This window comes from Ylistrum balloti, unplaced genomic scaffold (assembly GCF_031769215.1).
Source record: "Ylistrum balloti isolate Yb309-2 unplaced genomic scaffold, AGI_CSIRO_Ybal_v1 Utg371512, whole genome shotgun sequence".
NCBI lineage: Eukaryota > Metazoa > Mollusca > Bivalvia > Pectinida > Pectinidae > Ylistrum > Ylistrum balloti.
The window spans coordinates 7048-29332 of NW_026782781.1; the positions used below are offsets into that span (position 1 = coordinate 7048).

Genomic DNA, 22285 nt, shown 5'->3' on the forward strand with positions numbered 1-22285 from the left:
CTCTCTGTTTAGGTACCGCTATCTGCCACCTGGCACTATTGCTGGCTATCATACAGCTATTGCCAGAGTTCTTGCTTGTTATGGCAGGAAGGAGATCGGTTAGTCCTCCTCTCTTTCTGCCCTAATCAGAGGCTTTGCTATGAATAGAGTTGTTTTTAGCGAAGAATCAGGTTCCGGGGTTCTCGCACGATCCCATCAGGATCCTGGCTGTGACTAGCTCGGAGGAGCGAGATAGGTTGCTTTGTCCTTGTCGGGCTCTTAGGTTTTATCTTGATAAAACCAGGGGGGGGCGGGGCTCTCGATCCCGTCTGTTTTGCCCATTAAACAGGGGCAACGAGATATCTCCTCCCAGTCGGTTTCCAGGTGGGTTTGCCAGGTGATTTAGTATGCTTACGAGCATTTTGATGATCTGGCTCGGGCGAGAGTGAAAGCGCGGTCTCACGAGGTCAGGGCCCTTGCTTCATCGTGGGCCCTTCTCTCAATGAGTCCTCCTTTCAGGAGGTCATGTCTGCAGTATTCTGGCAGGGCAGGGATACCTTAACAGATTTTTATCTGTGATCCCTAGCTTCCCACTCAGAAGGCCTGTATTCATTGGGACCTTTGGTGGTGGCATAGTCAGTGGCTGGGCCTCCTCGTTAGCCCCGGGCCATGTCTTTCCGTACGGCGGCATGTGGGTACACCTGCTCTTTCACAGAGAGGTCCCTTCCTTCACTTTAGCACTCTGTTCTCCCTCCCTACTACTTTGGTTGTGCTGAAGGGGCTGCCTGGCTTCTAGTCACCACTACGGTAAGACGAATTCGCATACTAAAGTTATGGTAATTATTACTGAAATGAAATTGAGGTTTTTTAATGTAAAACCAATTTTCATGATGTAATACTTACCATAACTTTATGGAGTCCCACCCTATCCTCCCCTCTTCCTTATCTGCCTGGCTGCCCCTCTGTGGGGTTTACGCCATAAAGGTTATTAGAGGAAGGGAGATCACTCTGCGTTCCTGCCGTGATGGCTCATGGATCGTAGGGAGGGCGGGATTGTTTTTCTTTTGAATCTTTTGTTGTTGGGATACAAAGATGGGTGTAGGTACTGTATTTGCATACTAAAGTTATGGTAAGTATTACATCATGAAAATTGGTTTTACATTAAAAAACCTCAACTCACTGTACTGAAAACCATGTGACATTTTTAACTCTTGCACTCACAAATCACGTAGAATCATACATATAATTGTTCAATAACAATAATATTACTGATGAAGTTTAGAAATGGAATGAAGCAAGTGACAAATATCAACACAAGAACATCTCTGATACTGTTCATTGCCTTATTAAAACACCACCATAATCTCTTTACAGAGTTAACTCATTACGATAAATCTGTTGGACAGGTACACTGTATTTACCTTGCGTTTATAGATGTAGGCCAGAACTCCAATCGCTACTTGTACGACAAACGCTATCACTGTGAAGGACAGGAACTTGGAAAAAAAAAAAACAAAATCATGTAAGTTTAGATAAAGTTTGAAATGAAAAATAAATGTTATCATTTCAACCAATGATGATAGATAACTTGTTAAGTAAAATTACAAACCAAATTAGAATACTGTTGTAGGTCAGGAAGGGCCATGCATTGTTTTAAATTCTTAAACCAAGTTTTAAATAGATTATAAAACTTTCTTTATTGTTTTATAGCCACAAAATTTTGCCTGTAATTATAAAACATAGGTCAAGGTCATTTCTTTTTATAAACTTAGCCAGGCTTCTCATGCCTCTAGGTCTTTTCATTCATGAGAACACGTAGTTTAAAGGTTTTGATAAATTTGACCCCTGTGACCTTGAATTTAAGTCAGGGTCATTTCTTTTCAAAAACTTTGTAAGGCATCATCCTAGGAACATACCAGCCATATATTATGTCTCTAAGCTTTGTTAAGTTCATGAGAAGAAGTTGTTTGAATGTTTTCACAAATTTGACCCATGTGACCTTGAATATTAATCAAAGTAATTTCTTTTCACAATTTTGTCTGGCTTCATTTCAGGAACATATCAGCCAAATATCATGCCTCTAGGCTTTTTAGTTCATGAGAAGAAGTTGTTTGAATGTTTTCACAAATTTGACCTGAGACCTTGAATATAGGTCTGAGGAGGGATTATGCCAGCTCATTACAGGGTATTTAGGCCACTACAGATCTGTTAGACTGAGGAGGGATCATGAAGGCTCAGTATAGGGTATTTAGGCCACTACAGAGCTGTTAGTCTGAGGAGGGATCATGCGGGCTCATTACAGGGTATTTAGGCCAAAACAGAGCTGTTAGTCTGAGCAGGGATCGTGCGGGCTCAACACAGGGTATTTAGGCCACCACAGAGCTGTTAGTCTGAGGAGGGATCATGTGGGCTCATCACAGGGTATTTAGGCCACCCCAGAGCTGTTAGTCTGAGAAGGGATCATGTAAAATTATTACAGGGTATTTAGGCCACCACAGAGCTGTTAGTCTGAGCAGGGATCGTGCGGGCTCAACACAGGGTATTTAGGCCACCACAGAGCTGTTAGTCTGAAGAGGGATCGTGCAGGCTCATCACAGGGTATTTAGGCCACTACAGAGCTGTTAGTCTGAGGAGGGATTATGTAGAATTATTACAGGGTAATTAGGCCACCACAGAGCTGTTAGTTTAAGGAGGCATCATGTAGAATTATTACAGGGTAATTAGGCCACCACAGAGCTGTTAGTCTGAGGAGGGATCGTGCGGGCTCATCACAGGGTATTTAGGCCACTACAGAGCTGTTAGTCTGAGGAGGGATTATGTGGGCTCATCACAGGGTATTTAGGCCTACACAGAGCTGTTAGTCTGAGGAGGGATTATGTGGGCTCATCACAGGGTATTTAGGCCACTACAGAGCTGTTAGTCTGAGGAGGGATCGTGCGGGCTCATTACAGGGTATTTAGGCCAAAACAGAGCTGTTAGTCTGAGGAGGGATTATGTGGGCTCGTTACAGGGTATTTAGGCCACCACAGAGCTGTTAGTCTGAGGAGGGATCATGTGGGCTCATCACAGGGTATTTAGGCCTACACAGAGCTGTTAGTCTGAGGAGGGATCATGTGGGCTCATCACAGGGTATTTAGGCCACCACAGAGCTGTTAGTCTGAGGAGGGATCATGTGGGCTCATCACAGGGTATTTAGGCCACTACAGAGCTGTTAGTCTGAGAAGGGATCGTGCGGGCTCATCACAGGGTATTTAGGTCACCACAGAGCTGTTAGTCTGAGAAGGGATCATGTAGAATTATTACAGGGTAATTAGGCCACCACAGAGCTGTTAGTCTGAGGAGGGATCGTGCGGGCTCATCACAGGGTATTTAGGCCACTACAGAGCTGTTAGTCTGAGGAGGGATCGTGCGGGCTCATCACAGGGTATTTAGGCCACTACAGAGCTGTTAGTCTGAGCAGGGATCGTGCGGGCTCAACACAGGGTATTTAGGCCACCACAGAGCTGTTAGTCTGAGGAGGGATCGTGCGGGCTCATTACAGGGTATTTAGGCCAAAACAGAGCTGTTAGTCTGAGGAGGGATTATGTGGGCTCGTTACAGGGTATTTAGGCCACCACAGAGCTGTTAGTCTGAAGAGGGATCATGTGGGTTCATCACAGGGTATTTAGGCCTACACAGAGCTGTTATTCTGAGGAGGGATCATGTGGGCTCAACACAGGGTATTTAGGCCACCACAGAGCTGTAAGTCTGAGGAGGGATCATGTGGGCTCGTTACAGGGTACTTCTTGCTACATTCCCTCAGATATACTCACAAGTTTCAGGAGGAGAGAATTCTCTTTCACTGTGCCATAGATACCACCAACTGCATTGATGGCAACAAAGAGTCCAACAAACATGACAAGGGCTACAGGGAGAGAGAGTGAATTGTTGAGGTGTCGATGGTTCTGCCGTTCCAATTCTGTAAATACTCCCAAGACAAATAGTCCCAGTCCAACAAACTGTAACAACAAATGCAAGCAGTCATCTTTAACATAGATATGGAACAGTAACTATGGTAATTTTTTATAACACTGTGTTGAGTTTATTTGAAACCGTGTTTATCTTAAACACAATCGGCAACTGAAATTTGTAGAGAGCTTTGGTTAACTTTATTGAATTTTGTAGCTTACGAATGCTGTTTGTGGTTAAGATTAACACTTCTTCTCAAAAGGATTTGTATAAAACTGATGAATCCTATAGGAACCTTGAGAATTTCACAGCAATGTATACTATATAAATAAAATGCAAATGATAGACTGGATAATGTGCTTTATCATTTACATTCACTAATGATAACATTGTTGTAAATTCAGCATTGTATACCATACTTTTGTCACCTTCTGGCTACAAGGCAAACATCCCCACACATTCAAGTAGGTTATCATTCTCTAATAAAGGAAATAGTAATCAAGGACATCACCAATCACATGACATATGTCAATATCTATGTCTCTGACCCTGAATCATGTACTGCAGGTCAGGATAGCCCTCATATATATGTATGTTAAATAAAGTTGACTGTCAGGATGATGTATCACTTTTTTAACAACTGAGGCCTTTATTTAACAAATAACTAATCTTGTTAACAAATTCAAACACTTGTTATTACACAACAATACACTAATGTAAATGGTCACAACCTCATTATTTTCATTAAATAAGATACTAATTCATTATGTAACACAACTTTTTTTTCTGGAAAACTGTATTTTTGTATTTTGTATATAACACACACATTCCAGTCACCTTCTAGGTGCTACCCTTTATACAATACCATTTTGATCTTTGATAATGTTTTATTTTGTAAATACAGTCATTGGCAAAAGTAAATGTTCAACCATACATATACCGTGACTTGACATCCAATTATGTTGTACTTATGTATACCATGACGTTGAAGTTCAACCATGTTGTACTTATGTATACCATGACCTTGACATTTAACTATCTTTGACCTTGAAGTTCAACCATGTTGTACTTATGTATACCATGACCTTGATGTTCATCCATGTTGTACTTATGTATACCATAACCTTGGTGTTCAACCATGTTGTACTTATGTATACCATGACCTTGACATTCAACCATGTTGTACTTATGTATACCATGACCTTGACATTCAACCATGTTGTACTTATGTATACCATGACCTTGACATTTAACTATCTTTGACCTTGATGTTCAACCATGTTGTACTTATGTATACCATGACCTTGATATTCAACCATGTTGTTCTTATGTATACCATGACCTTGATGTTCAACCATGTTGTACTTATGTATACCATGACCTTGATGTTCAACCATGTTCTACTTATGTATACCATGACCTTGACATTCAACCTATTTGTACTTATGTATACCATGACCTTGACATTTAACTATCTTTGACCTTGATGTTCAACCATGTTGTACTTATGTATACCATTACCTTGATGTTCAATCATGAATTTGACCTTTAGCGATGTTGTCCCTAATGTATACCATGACCTTAAGTTAAGCTCTACCATATGTTTACTAGGCAATGTTAACTATGACACTGACTTGGGTCGTGTTGTATCACTGACTTTGGTCATGTTGTATCCAATGTTTGCTATAACAATGGCCTGGGTCGTGTTGTATCACTGACTTTGGTCGTGTTGTATTCGATGTTTGCTATGACACTGACTTGGGTCATGTAGTATCAAATGTTTACTATGACACTGACTTGGGATATGTTGTATTTAATGTTTACTATGACACTGACTTGGGTCATGTTGTAGTCAATGTTTACTATGACACTGACTTGGGACGTGTTGTATTTAATGTTAACTATGACACTGACTTGAGACGTGTTGTATTCAATGTTTACTATGACACTGACTTGGGACATGTTGTATTTAATGTTTACTATGACACTGACTTGGGTCATGTTGTAGTCAATGTTTACTATGACACTGACTTGGGATGTGTTGTATTTAATGTTAACTATGACACTGACTTGAGACGTGTTGTATACAATGTTTACTATGACACTGACTTGGGGCGTGTTGTATTTAATGTTAACTATGACACTGACTTGAGATGTGTTGTATTCAATGCTTACTATGACACTGACTTGGAACGTGTTGTATTTAATGTTTACTATGACACTGACTTGGGACGTGTTGTATCCAATGTTTACTATGACACTGACTTGGGACGTGTTGTATTTAATGTTTACTATGACACTGACTTGGAACGTGTTGTATTTAATGTTTACTATGACACTGACTTGGGACGTGTTGTATTTAATGTTAACTATGACACTGACTTGCGTCATGTTGTAGTCAATGTTTACTATGACACTGACTTGGGACGTATTGTATTTAATGTTTACTATGACACTGACTTGGGACGTGTTGTATCCAATGTTTACTATGACACTGGCTTGGGTCGTGTTGTATCCAATGTTTACTATGACACTGACTTGAGACATGTTGTATCCAATGTTTACTGTGACACTGACTTGGGTCATGTTGTATCCAATGTTTACTTTGACACTGACTTGGGTCGTGTTGTATTCAATGTTTACTATGACACTGACTTGGGACGTGTTGTATCCAATGTTTACTATGACACTGACTTGGGTCATGTTGTAGTCAATGTTTACTATGACACTGGCTTGGGACATGTTGTATCCAATGTTTACTATGACACTGACTTGGGTCATGTTGTATCCAATGTTTACTATGACACTGACTTGGGACGTGTTGTATTTAATGTTAACTATGACACTGACTTGGAACGTGTTGTATTTAATGTTTACTATGACACTGACTTGGGACGTGTTGTATTTAATGTTAACTATGACACTGACTTGGGTCATGTTGTAGTCAATGTTTACTATGACACTGACTTGGGACGTGTTGTATTTAATGTTTACTATGACACTGACTTGGGACGTGTTGTATCCAATGTTTACTATGACACTGGCTTGGGTCGTGTTGTATCCAATGTTTACTATGACACTGACTTGAGACGTGTTGTATCCAATGTTTACTGTGACACTGACTTGGGTCATGTTGTATCCAATGTTTACTTTGACACTGACTTGGGTCGTGTTGTATTCAATGTTTACTATGACACTGACTTGGGACGTGTTGTATCCAATGTTTACTATGACACTGACTTGGGTCATGTTGTAGTCAATGTTTACTATGACACTGGCTTGGGACGTGTTGTATCCAATGTTTACTATGACACTGACTTGGGTCATGTTGTATCCAATGTTTACTTTGACACTGACTTGGGTCATGTTGTATTCAATGTTTACTATGACACTGTCTTGGGTCATGTTGTGTTCCATGTTTTCTTTGACAATGGCTTGGGACGTGTTGTATTTCAGCATTCAATAGACTGGACTTGATGGGAATACGTATGACAATAATGTGACCACTTTCATGGGTCCCTCATCATAAAAATGTACGATTCTTTCAATGGAATCCTTATAAGGTCAGCTATCAGAATGAACTTGTCTACAGATTAACCACAAACACACACTAATGAGAACAGTAACACAGTGATATATGGCCGATCTATTTTTCCTTGTTAAACCAATCTACAGCAAGGACTTGGCATGTCTGGTCCTGAAATATTCATACCAGTAATTGGTTATAGAGGAAACAATGTTCGCTTTCCTTGTAGATACTTCCTCTTTCTGATCATACAGAAACCTATTAGTCTACTATATTACATAGGAAGTGCCTCCAGGCTGTGATCATACCCAAATTACATAGCAAAAGTCACAAATTACAAGGTATTTGATTTGTGTTTGATACTTATTTACTATAGAATATCTTTAAGATGCTACTATCACTGTAACATAATTTTTATGTATGCCAGCTTTACTGTAGGGCTAGGTTACTTTACTGCAAGATTAGGGCTTGGATGGGTACAGTATAGTAACAGGGCCTGGAACACCTTGATACAAGATTAGGGGCTGGAACACATACAGTATAGATACAGGGCCTGGGACACCTTGCTACAAAATTAGGAGCTGGAACACATACACCATAGGTACAGGGCCTGGGACACCTTGATACAAGATTAGGGGCTGGAACACATACACCATAGGTACAGGGCCTGGGACACCTTGTTACAGGATTAGGGGCTGGAACACATACAGTATAGGTACAGGGCCTGTGACACCTTGCTACAAGATTATGGGATAGGTGTGTTGCTTGTTTATAGATAAGCAATATGATTGAACCCTTACCTTAAATGAATACAGTAGTTATGTCACAACAAAGAAAAATCTGCTATGTGATATCACTGAGAAGAAATTAGTATATACACAGAGACAAGAGTTCAACTTTGATACACAGAGAACTTATCAATCATACAATGGTAAGTGAAGTATTTCACCACTATATTATAATAATCCAACTTTCCTTGTCCTAAATATATTGTTGACCAGTCTTGATACTAAAGGGCTAAATCTTGATATCTACCATCACAAGCTGCAGTGCCATCTACTGGTCAGATAACAAGGCTAACAGGTATCATCAGGTACGTCGACTTCACTGATTACAGAAGATAACTAGTACGAACTTTGATACATATCAGAAGTGCTCATCCCTATTACAGTAAATATGTGCTCAGTCTAATGCTGTACCGGCCTGCACAGGCCAGCTACACTGAATCACATGCAGTGATAAGGTATCAAAGAGAATATCACCACAATGGTGACATCATCAAAGGTATCTTGTATCTTGTCTTTATCGAATACAGAATTTAACAACCATGTGTAGTAATTCAAGTGTCACATGGTTATTTGAATGATCTCTGACACATCCATTCAATAAATCTGATTTAACTTTTTCAGAGAATGTGAGACTACTGGTTCGAGTCGACCATGTTTGGGTAGGATAGTCTATACCTACATCTACTACACATCTTCTTCATTAAAGGAAATAAAAATTCTCTGACACAGTTATCTGCTTAATTAGGACACATCTAAATTGTTTACTAAAGTTGGATACCCCTGAGTTATCAGTTTAATTTGGACACACCTAATAATCCATAGACTTAATTTTAGTAAAACATGCTCACTAAGTTCTCTTCTTCAGGTATCCCCAATGGCATTAAAGCAATATTATGGTAAAACACTTATTTTTTTAATGATTTTTCTTACATTATTGCACATATATATATAATATATATACATAACTAGTGTATCACCTTATGAACAATGACAGTTGCTGCTGATATATACACATAACGAGGTTAATTAATAATCATAAAAAAGAAATCCTCATTTGCTGATCAACAGTCTGGATACGTAAATGTTTGCATCATATATGATAAATAACAAGCACAAAACACTGCGTCTGTAAACAACAATGGCTTCTTGCCTGAACTGGTCACGACATTGTCGGTGATTAATATAATTGAAGTTATTTCATAAGTCTGAGGTGAGTCAGAGTTATCAAATAACATTTGCCACAACCAAAAGAAAATCTGGTGCTGAAAAGTGGGATTTCACTTACTGTGTCACTACTATTGCTGTCATTTTAGCACACCATCATGTGTTCATGTTCTCAAAATGAACTGCCTCATTTTCAAAACTATTACATAACCTTATCAGTGCTAAATTTGAGCGAGGTTTCCTTTACCAAAAAAGTGGTCAAGCTGGACATTGGAAATCAATTGTAGTGATCAGGATAACACAGAAACGTAAATGGAAATGTAAGAAACATGAAAAATCAACAACAAAATTAATGTTGTTTTGTTATTTCAAATGACAATTAAACTAATTATGCTCAAAAATTTATTTTTCCTATATAAACTATAGTAAACTTTACCCTTTACCGACAGAGAAATGTGAGACCCTTCAGACATGAAATTCACACCTTAAGATGCTTCCATCTATGAACAGCATTTGATTCTATCATATCTGGGTGTTTAGAAGATTTTTGAAATATGAATCAATTTTAGCCGTGCCCCTGTGGGTTGGGGACTGTATAATTCACTATTTTGGTTCATCTTAGGCCAGAGACTCTTTCGGCAAAATTTCAATGAAATCAGTTCAGGAGTTTTTGAGAAGAAGTCCAAAATCTTAAAAGTTTAGAAATGCAAGACCCTGCACAAAGGTGTTCACAAAGGTTACCATTAGACTTTGTGTCATGTTACCTAACAAGTGTGACTCTTAGATCTTGATAGTGGGTCATTGACAAACCTTTGAGAAGTTATTTAAAGAGAAACATGAGGCCCAAGGGACCTGCTCACCTGGCTAATGTAAGTAATGTCAGCCATTGAACAAAGAATTTCAAATATAACAAATAATTATTGAAATAATTTCCCTATCAGGTCCCAGCCTTGTGGTCAAACGTAAAATTTGCTTCAGACCAAACTTGGACAATATCTGTATAGGGAAGAAGGATTTTTAAGAACTTACATCGGCAAAGACGTTCATGACTAGTAACAATTAGTAGAAAAAGTTAACAGACGGATAGACAAATGAATGACCAGACAACAGATGCAGCGGTATGCCAATAGCTCACTTAGTCTTTGGGCCAGGCGAGCTATAAATGATGTTGGTAGGACAGTTGGATGGAATGGATGACAACTAAAACATTAACTCAAACTTGCCCACCAGGCATGTGAGCTAAAATTTTCACCACTTTGTTGTTTTTTCAGCCCAGATTATAATGTACATCCGAATATCATATAATCATAATAACGTAATTACATAAATCCTGGTTCACGAGATTTGGTAACCTTCAAGTTACCTTCACTTAAGCAGTCACCAGTAGCAATGTAATGCACAACAGGAAATCTTCCAGCACAACATTCAATCTTAAACTCTATAACAGATGGTAACATTCCCTGTAAGGCCTTCTGTACGCCTCATAAACATCTGTTGTAGGGATTCCTGCACCATGAGGAAAACACATGTATACACACCACAAAACCCTCACTTGTATAACCTGTAAGTATTCACATCTACAAAACTTCACTTAAATATACCATCTGTCCCACTTCTGATTCTAGCCAATATATATTTTTACAGCTAAAATAAATCACCTGTAAACATAAACAGAATTTTAACGTATGTAATGTGATTCTATATAAGTATACATTCATATATTTAACTAGAGGTTTTATGTCTTAATGAAACACTCTTAGACACATAATCATGTATTCTTAGTCACACTGTGAAAAATATTGATATACAGTGTTACACTCTGAGAAATATTGTCATGTACACAATGACACAATTGTAAAACATTGTCATACACAGTTACACCGTGAGAAACTGTCATGAATAACTAGCTACATGTTGAGAATTATTGACATACATGGTCATACTGTGAGAAACTTTGCCATACAGATTACACTGAGGAACATTGTCATACACAGTTCACTCACAGATACATGTATGGTAATACAGAGTACACTCTGAGGTACATGTATGGTAATACAGATTACACTCTGAGGTACATGTATGGTTATACAGATTACACTGAGGTACATGTATGGTAATACAGAGTACACTCTGAGGTACATGTATGGTAATACAGATTACACTGTGAGGTACATGTATGGTAATACAGAGTACACTGTGAGGTACATGTATGGTAATACAGATTACACTCTGAGGTACATGTATGGTTATACAGATTACACTGTGAGTACATGTATGGTAATACAGATTACACTGTGAGGTACATGTATGGTAATACAGATTACACTATGAGGTACATGTATGGTAATACAGATTACACTGAGGTACATGTATGGTAATACAGATTACACTGAGGTACATGTATGGTAATACAGATTACACTGTGAGGTACATGTATGGTAATACAGATTACACTGAGGTACATGTATGGTAATACAGATTACACTGAGGTACATGTATGGTAATACAGATTACACTGAGGTACATGTATGGTAATACAGATTACACTCTGAGGTACATGTATGGTAATACAGAGTACACTCTGAGGTACATGTATGTCATCCAGTGTATAATGGTTATAAAATCATCTTAATACATGGGTTATAACTGGCTGTAAAATCTTCTTTATACATGGTTTATAACTGGCTGTAAAATCTTCTTTATACATTGTTTATAACTGGCTGTAAAATCTTCTTTATACATTGTTTATAACTGGCTGTAAAATCTTCTTTATACATTGTTTATAACTGGTACATGTAAAATCTTCTTTATACATAGTTTATAACTGGCTGTAAAATCTTCTTTATACATTGTTTATGACTGGCTGTAAAATCTTCTTTATACATTGTTTATAACTGGCTGTAAAATCTTCTTTATACATGGTTTATAACTGGCTGTAAAATCTTCTTTATACATGGTTTATAACTGGCTGTAAAATTTTCTTTATACATTGTTTATGACTGGCTGTAAAATCTTCATGATATATGGTTTATTACTGGCTTTAGAATCTTCATCATGCACAGTTATTTTGACTAAAGAATATACATCATACATGGTTTATAACTGGCTGTAAAATCTTTATACATTGTTTATAACTGGCTGTAAAATCTTTATACATTGTTTATAACTGGCTGTAAAATCTTCATTCTACATGGTTTATAACTGGCTGTAAAATCTTCTTTATACATGGTTTATAACTGGCTGTAAAATTTTCTTTATACATGGTTTATAACTGGCTGTAAAATCTTCATGATATATGGTTTATTGCTGGCTGTAGAATCTTCATCATGCACAGTCATTTTGACTGAAGAATATACATCATACATGGTTAATAGCTGGCTGTAGAATCTCCATTATACATTAACTATAACTGGCTGTAGAATCTTCATCACACACAGTCATAATGACTGTAAGGCTCCATAGATCTACTTAACATTATTATTGGTCTATTGATTAGATGTGATAATGTATGGAATCAAAGAATGGCAGTATATTGGGTTCAAACTGAGAATTAAAATCTCCATTTCCCTATAGTACAGGACTACATAGTCATAGAGACATAAATCCCACATTAGCCTAAACCAACAAAACATCTCACAGATTTACACTAAACATTGTACCACACAGCATCTAAAGTTTGAAAGCTAGAAATATTGACTAATTGACCTGAAATCAATTAATTAAGATTTCTGTGGTGATTTCCTAATATTGAAAATATCTGTACATTAAGTTACTATTCTGTATTGGTTCATACATTTTATTCTGTATCAAATCATACATTTATTTCTGTACCAAATCATACATTTTATTCTGTATCAAATCATACATTTTATTCTGTACCAAATCATACATTTATTTCTGTACCAAATCATACATTGTATTCTATATCAAATCATACATTTTATTCTGTACCAAATCATACATTTTATTCTGTATCAAATCATACATTTTATTCTATATCAAATCATACATTTTCTTCTGTATCAACACATACATTTTATTCTGTATCAAATCATACATTTTATTCTGTATCAAATCATACATTTTATTCTGTATCAACACATACATTTTATTCTGTATCAAATCATACATTTTATTCTGTATCAATACATACATTTTATTCTGTATCAAATCATACATTTTATTCTGTATCAACACATACATTTTATTCTGTATCAAATCATACATTTTCTTCTGTATCAACACATACATTTTATTCTGTAACACATACATTTTATTCTGTATCAACACATACATTTTATTCTGTATGAACATTTTTGACAGACACCACAAGGATCCATACAGTGATTATAGTAACAGGAAAACAAAGCATTGTTACACTTCCAACATATCACAATTGTCTTAAAATTTTAATTATATATATCTATAATAAATCCAAGAAGACCTGAACTTACTGAGGCTGGAAATTTATCAAAGCTCATCTATGACTAAGTTTGAATATTTTGTCCATAATTAAGTTAACAAGACTTGAACATATTGTCCCTGTAAAGTCATCAATGCTATTTGATGCAGGGTTTTAAAGCTTGTTAGCCTGGCCCAATGACTGTGTGTCTGGGGTATCATTATCCTACAGCAGAGATGGACTAACATCTGTGGATATCATGTCCATTTTATACACTGATGCTTCTGTAATTATGCAGATAAAGAGAAAACGACTTCCTGCTGCAACAATTCTGTTGTTTTTAACGGTGATTTGCATGTCAGAGTGGATCATTTTCGCTGACATGGTGACGAACATTAACTTTTTAAGCTTGAAAATTACATCACATAACCTGCATTAAGTCTCTGTCTCTTGTTACTAGTGAAATGTAGTAAATCAGAGAGTAAGGCCAATTCTAACAGTGGCAATATCTTATAATCAATACAACTGCACTGGATACTGGTCTATTGTCAACATCAGCTCCCTGTCTACAGGATCAACCTAATGGCACACCACACTTTGTTTGATGGCAATCATATGAAAAATTTCATGCAGACAGTTATATTAAAACAAACATCTTTTGGTCATGGAAAATATCTGATTGTTTTCTTTTGATTTTTTGTTAGTAAAGGAATACCAGTGAACAAACGGAGGCCGATACAAGTGAAGCAGAAAATTCAATATACACATGAATAAGGACAAATGTTGGTTGTCAACAGCCCGGGTCAAATATCCTTTTAAATCTGTCCTTGGCTGTTGTGTAAAAGGCTGCCACAGTGCCTTTAACTTTGTTAAAATAATGTACAATAGACAATAGAATGTGCTCCATTATATAGGCAATGATGTTTTTCATTAGAGATGCAGTCTTGCATAATGAATAACACTCCTTGCTTAAAAATCACCTCCTATACATCATAATTAAACATGTTACTATGAGCAACTATTCTGTAGCTATCAGAAGGAATTGATTAAATGTCAAAAACTGCATTTACCTGAATTTAAACACAACAGGTAACTGTACTTGTTCAAATACTCAGTCTTGTATTCTTTTCTGCTGCCACCATCATGGCTTCTATACCAAGTACTTACAAATGATGTAAATACTTATTTCTATATGCAGGTTTTAATTATCAGTTTTATAATCAGATTGGTAACATGTTACATACTTTAACATTTATTGAATCACTCTACCACACATACATTGGATAAAAAAAGTGTGTCATGTATTTGGATGTTACAGTATATGTTCACACATTACTTTAATTCTACATTCACCCATTAGAATGCTATTCCATACATCTGAAGTCTGATGTCACAAATTTCATCTTCTAATACATCCAAGAATGTAAGTCAGAAAAATGTGGTTGTTTTGGTACAATCTTGGTTATGTAACAAACACCTTCACAACTGATTAGATTTTGTAAACTGATTTTGGCAGGAGAAACAGACATTCAACACATGCACAGTACAATCTAAAACTATAGAAATGATGATATTTTCCAAGAGATTAATTCTGCTATACATATGTGAAACACATTTGTATTTGATATTAAACTTCAAGGTCATTATAACATAACAATATTTTTTTTCATGGTAAAATGTTTGATTTTAGTCTGGCATTGTGCTATTTAACAGGAGACAATTATCTTCCACATGAATGACTAAAATCTTAATCTATTTATAATAGATAATTAATTGATAGTCAATTATAACTGAAACTGACCAGTAGAACTTATTCTTCCTACATCATAGACATGCATGTATCCTTATACAGCAACTACTTAGGTGACTATAGCTTTAATAATACAATAATATAATCAAAATTAGTGGCCTGAATTAGAAACACAACATTTTCTATTCAAGACATTGATAATTGATGGTGTCTAGTGACCTGTCCTTGACTGCATGTTTGAAGCTGCCTACAGAATTAGATTTCTAAAACTCTCTACATAAAATCATCCACATATGACTGATTGCTTCCATCCAACTGATGCTGGGGGTGGGAGGGGTGGGGGACCAATAAAGACAAATCAATAACACCAGAAACCCCAATAATTTCAAATTTTTGGATGAACAATTATTCATGCACAATGAAGAATTTGTACACAGGTTTGTCATTAACAGCAGGGACGTATAATACAGATATACGTCCCTGTTGACAGTAACTATTACAACATCAATCTCAATAAATTTCTAAGTATATTTAATCTGTTACAGTTGGATCTGGAATGTTCCTGGCTGTAAAATAATGGTGTCTCTCCTTGTTACTTGCCGTACTTGTGACTAAAGTGTAAAAGAGCAAGTCAGTGCACTTCTGATTTTTACATCGTTAACTACTAGTATGGTCTGTGTCATTAAGATGATGTTTATACGTCCCGGTTCATTTGATAGAGCCCTAGGGGACTTTAGTCTTAGAGAATTGTCATCTTGAATTGATATATTACCTGGTGAGATAAAAGAAAACAAAATGTCATATGAAACTTATCTTGTTGGAATTATTTAAGTAACTACGCATATATGTACAATACATGTACGTGGGAGACCCAACACTAACTGGCTACCCTTAGTTGCTGTCAGTTGCAGCTGCAAGTCTGCAAGTCACCAATGGTCACTGCAGTCACTCTTTCGTCAACACTATCATCAATAAAAAAACATGCTTACTTACCAGGTAGAGCAGTTGATACAAGAAGAGTAGTAATTTGTTACAACTAAACGTTGTTTGTTCACACAAAGGTCGTGGAACATACTGTCGGTGGCCATAGTCATCATCATCCACCAGCTTGTGGTTGTTTTTGTCGTCCGCCATCGCGCTCAGTCGTATTTCGTACGCTGTCACGTGACTACTACAAAGTTCACGTGGGGTCATCAAATCACATGACTTACATGTGATTTTATCTGTCGTTCAAAGTGTGTTTGCTTTCTTGAGGTGATGGTCCTCGTGTATGAATTGTGATTTTTCCCTTTGGATGTGATTTATTTACTAACGATTCAAAATGAATAGGGATTTATTGATATGTGTGTTTTTAGTTATTGGTTATGTACAAAGTAAGTATGTAAACTATTTTATTTATGTTGACTTGTCAATGAAACACGCTTCTATAAGTAACGATTGCACACCCGATGAACGAGATAGGTGATATCAATGGTCAATGATCATATTCTTGCCTTTACGTTTGTCAAGTCGGCCTGGGGTAGGAAACTTAAACGGGACATTTTCCATATCATTGTAATTATCATTCTGCATTTATTATTCCATCACTCCGTATTTTTATTTTATTTAAATTTTTCAAACTTATTCTAACTTTATCTATTTTATAACAATTGAGAAATAACCTTATGTAAACCACTCTGGTTGACCAGGGTTAAAGTGCACAAGGGGTTTATAAGTAGAAAGAAACAGGAGTATCCTAGGAAACCAATGTGGTCAGGCAGATAACTATATTCCTTTTCATGTGCACGTGCTCCGTTCGTCAAGGTAAAAGGCAAATGTGAGTTACCACTGCGCTAAATCACGCGACTTTTATTAAGGAGGGAAGAGGGGGTGGAGTTGGCGAAAATATTTAAACCAATGAAGCCATCTCTTTAAAAAAAAACTTCTATTAATCACAATTCTTTTTGTAGGAAGTGACTTTTTAAAAGTAGCACACACAACAAACGTCATTACAGAGACGTGTTCATAATATAAAAAAATCAACCTTGTGTGTACACAAGGTATGATCACTGTACTGTTTAATTCAAATTAATTATCACTTTTTTATTTCTTTTTTACACTGTAAGATAAGTTTTATTCCAACCGTATAGTCGATCAGTAAACTGGTATATTGTTTTATGTTCTTCATCAATATTCTACATCAATGTTCTATATTGTATGTTATAAAATAATAGTCTGACTTTTGTATCATATGATTAAAGGAGTATTTATTCCGTGACAGGTGCCCCATCTTTACTACCCGTGACTGAAGGTCAGGATGACATCCTGTGTAACATTTGTGAGTCGATGGTGGAAGATCTGAAATCTCTAGTTGGAGAAAATGCAACTGAGGTGAATAATGTACCCACATATACTGTGCCAGTTGGCACGGAACGGAACGACAAAATATATTTTTGTCTATCTTTATCACGTCTAGTACTAACGGTTAGCGTAAGGCTTAATGGTTCAAGTTAGTTTTAGTTGGATTGGTCTGTCGTCTTATATTTATAATGCAATCCGTGATTGTTTGTCAAACTGGAAGCTAGAACGATTATACAATGTATAAAAGATGTCAACATAACACACACAAAAATCTGGAAAATAAAGGGAGGTGTCAGGCACAATATTTACGGAGCCCGTTAACTGACATGCTCCATACTTATTTTATTTCGTTTTTTCGAAATAATATTTCGTTTAAACGAATTATTATTTCGAAAAAACGAATTATTATTTCGAAAAAACGAAATAAAATATCATTTCGATAAAACGAATGATTATTTCGAAAAAACGAATTATTATTTCGAAAAAACGAAATAATATTTCGAAAAAACGAATTAATATTTCGAAAAAACGAAATAAAATAAGTATGGAGCATGTCAGTTAACGGGCTCCGTACAATATGAAGAAAATTATCTTTTAGTTAACAGAAATGTTCACTCCTCTTACTCGTTATCCTGGATCCGCGTCTGAACAGCGATTAGCTGTAAGCATTAATGTTGATAGCCCAAGCGTCTGGCATTGATCTTATGACAAAGTAATACTGCGAATCATTTTTGCGAATTATATTGAAGTTCACAAACACACCCTCATCTAAATCACAAAAAATAATCAACATGTGTTTTAGTTTAGACAATGTAAAGTATGTTGTTGGTGCCATTGGTATGTAGATATTGGTGGCCATTAAAACGTACCAGTGCAATGTGAAGTGTGATATTGGTGCCATTGATATTAAATAGTGGTAGATGGTACAATGACCGAGGAAATATCATAATGAAGACAAGATGTCCACACAAAGATTGCCTAAAAAAAACGTTATTTTTTTCAGTCACAAGTGGAAGATAAATTGGATGATATCTGTAACCGCCTAGCCGCTGACCGGGACGTGTGCACGTCCATGGTTCACCAGTATCTCCCAGCACTGTTTAGCAAAATCTCCGGCGCGATTGTAAGTGTGACGATCTGGATCATATTCAACTGTATTAGACTATGATTATTGCACTATGTCTATTTACGTGTTCAACCTAACAGCCAATCGGTCACGGAAGCCACACAGCTGAAATGTCGAATTTAATTACGGTACCGCTTCTAAATTAGCTGGAAAAAATTCAGAGTTCTTAATTAGAACACATGTTTGTTGAACAAAACATCATAATAAAGTAGAAAAAATATTGACAAAGAAAAGTGTGTTAATATTACAACGAAAAGTGGAGAATATGACATATAGTTTATACTAGAAATCACAAGTTGTTTCATTAAACCCTACTACTATTACTAGGATCTATTTAGTATCATTCAATCTTTCTACTGCTGGTTCTTTGATAAGTATTTATATCTGTCATGATTGAATGCATTAAGTTAAATTTGTTGTGGGAAATAATGATGCTAAATGGTCGCAATAGGATAGCGTTACTGATATTGAAACACAGCTGATTGAAATATGATTTTCAGGATCCAAAGTCCGCATGTGTGGAACTGAAGGTGTGTTCTAAAACGGAGGAGGTTATTAGTAACGAAACCCCAAAAGTATTTGGCAATGAAAATGTATTAAGCAATGAAATACCACTGGACTCAGAGACAGAATATATTCCAGAAAATGTTATTGATAACGTGATTCCACAGTTTCCACATCCGTACAGTGGCAGGAAAGGAAAACCAGTCAACATCAAACAAAAGGTATTTACAGCAAACTTTATACATAAACACATGATATACAGGTACACAGGAACACAAGGTATTCACAGCAAACTTTATACTTAAATACCTGATATACAGGTACACAGGAGCACAAGGCATTCACAGCAAACTTTATACATAAACACATGATATACAGGTACACAGGAACACAAGGTATTCACCTCAAACTTTATACTGAAATACCTGATACAGGTACACAGGAACACAAGGTATTCACAGCAAACTTTATACTTAAATACCTGATATACAGGTACACAGGAGCACAAGGTATTCACAGCAAACTTTATACTTAAATACCTGATATACAGGTACACAGGAGCACAAGGTATTCACAGCAAACTTTATGCTTAAATACGTGATATACAGGTACATAGGAGCACAAGGTATTCACCTCCAACTTTATACTTAAATACTTGATATACAGGTACATAGGAACACATATCAATTCTGAACACATAAATACAGTTATACTAACAGTGATATTGATACGGATATCATCAAATGAAATAAGATAAAGGATGATTTGAAATAATAAAAAAAAATCTTCAAAGAATGATTTGCATCATGGAAATGATACGCACATTCTGACTTCCTAATTTCTTATTCCCATGTACAGCTTGCCAGTAATGAAACATGTGAGATTTGTGAATTCCTGATTCAAGTCTTGGACGCTTCCATAGCAACCAATCAAACCGAGGCAGCAATCAACAAGACTATCATGCAAATCTGTGCCGCTCTTCCTGCCGAACTGTCGTCTTTTGTAAGTATTTCTCAGACATATATATATAAACGTTCACGGGGACCTTTAATAAACACGTTCATGTTCACGGGGACCTTTAATAAACACGTTCATGTTTACGGGGACCATTAATAAACACGTTCATGTTCACGGGGACATTTAATAAACACGTTCATGTTCACGGGGACCTTTAATAAACACGTTCATGTTCACGGGGACCATTAATAAACACGTTCATGTTCACGGGGACCTTTAATAAACACGTTCCTATTCACGGGACCTTTAATAAACACGTTCATGTTCACGGGGACCTTTAATAAACACGTTCATGTTCACGGGGACCTTTAATAAACACGTCATGTTCACGGGGACATTTAATAAACACGTTCATGTTCACGGGGACCTTTAATAAACACGTTCATGTTCACGGGGACCATTAATAAACACGTTCATGTTCACGGGGACCTTTAATAAACACGTTCCTATTCACGGGACCTTTAATAAACACGTTCATGTTCACGTGGACCTTTAATAAACACGTTCATGTTCACGGGGACCTTTAATAAACACGTCATGTTCACGGGGACATTGATAAACACGTTCATGTTCACGGGAACCTTTAATAAACACGTTCATATTCACGGAGACCTTTAATAAACACGTTCATGTTCACGGGGACCTTTAATAAACACGTTCCTACTCACGGGACCTTTAATAAACACGTTCATGTTCACGGGGACCTTTAATAAACACGTTCATGTTCACGGGGACCTTTAATAAACACGTTCATGTTCACGGGGACCTTTAATAAACACGTTCATGTTCACGGGGACCTTTAATAAACACGTTCATGTTCACGGGGACCTTTAATAAACACGTTCCTATTCACGGGGACCTTTAATAAACACGTTCATGTTCACGGGGACCTTTAATAAACACGTTCATGTTCACGGGGACCTTTAATAAACACGTTCATGTTCACGGGGACCATTAATAAACACGTTCATGTTCACGGGGACATTTAATAAACACGTTCATGTTCACGGGGACCTTTAATAAACACGTTCATGTTCACGGGGACCATTAATAAACACGTTCATGTTTACGGGGACCTTTAATAAACACGTTCCTATTCACGGGGACCTTTAATAAACACGTTCATGTTCACCGGGAACATGGAACAAAACGTGTATGCTCATGGGGACAATAAATAAAAAAAATCATCTTCAAGGGAACAATAAATAATACGCACATACTCACTGTAAGTATATTTATACGTAAAATAACCGGATAAAGTATACTGACACGTAAAATAACCGGACAAAGTATACTGACACCTAAAATAAATGGACAAAGTATACTGACACCTAAAATAAATGGACAAAGTATACTGACACGTAAAATAGCCGGACAAAGTATACTGACACGTAAAATAACCAGACAAAGTATACTGACACCTAAAATAAATGGACAAAGTATACTGACACGTAAAATAGCCGGACAAAGTATACTGACACCTAAAATAACCGGACAAAGTATACTGACACCTAAAATAAATGGACAAAGTATACTGACACGTAAAATAGCCGGACAAAGTATACTGACACCTGAAATAAATGGACAAAGTATACTGACACGTAAATAACCGGACAAAGTATACTGACACGTAAAATAGCCGGACAAAGTATACTGACACCTGAAATAAATGGACAAAGTATACTGACACGTAAATAACCGGACAAAGTATACTGACACGTAAATAACCGGACAAAGTATT

The 22285-nt window shown here is 36.5% G+C and overlaps 2 protein-coding genes across 2 annotated transcripts in view; one reads left to right on the forward strand and one right to left on the reverse strand.

Moving 5' to 3' along the window:
• Nucleotides 1-1400: 1400 nt before the first annotated feature.
• LOC132562786 (tetraspanin-14-like) lies at nt 1401-16691 on the reverse strand (the record flags this gene model as incomplete). Its single annotated transcript, XM_060227555.1, has 3 exons — nt 16551-16691; nt 3792-3977; nt 1401-1475 (listed from the first exon to the last, which is right to left on the reverse strand). Coding segments are annotated over exons 1-3 (402 nt in total), but the record flags the coding sequence as incomplete, so codon positions are not given.
• Nucleotides 16692-16878: 187 nt separating this feature from the next.
• LOC132562787 (uncharacterized) overlaps nt 16879-22285 on the forward strand; it is a 28321-nt gene continuing 22914 nt past the window's right edge. The window contains exons 1-5 of the mRNA XM_060227556.1: nt 16879-16930; nt 17818-17927; nt 18901-19020; nt 19524-19748; nt 20386-20529. Coding sequence (XP_060083539.1) covers nt 16879-16930; nt 17818-17927; nt 18901-19020; nt 19524-19748; nt 20386-20529 — 651 coding nt within the window. The remainder of the gene's footprint in view (nt 16931-17817; nt 17928-18900; nt 19021-19523; nt 19749-20385; nt 20530-22285) is intronic.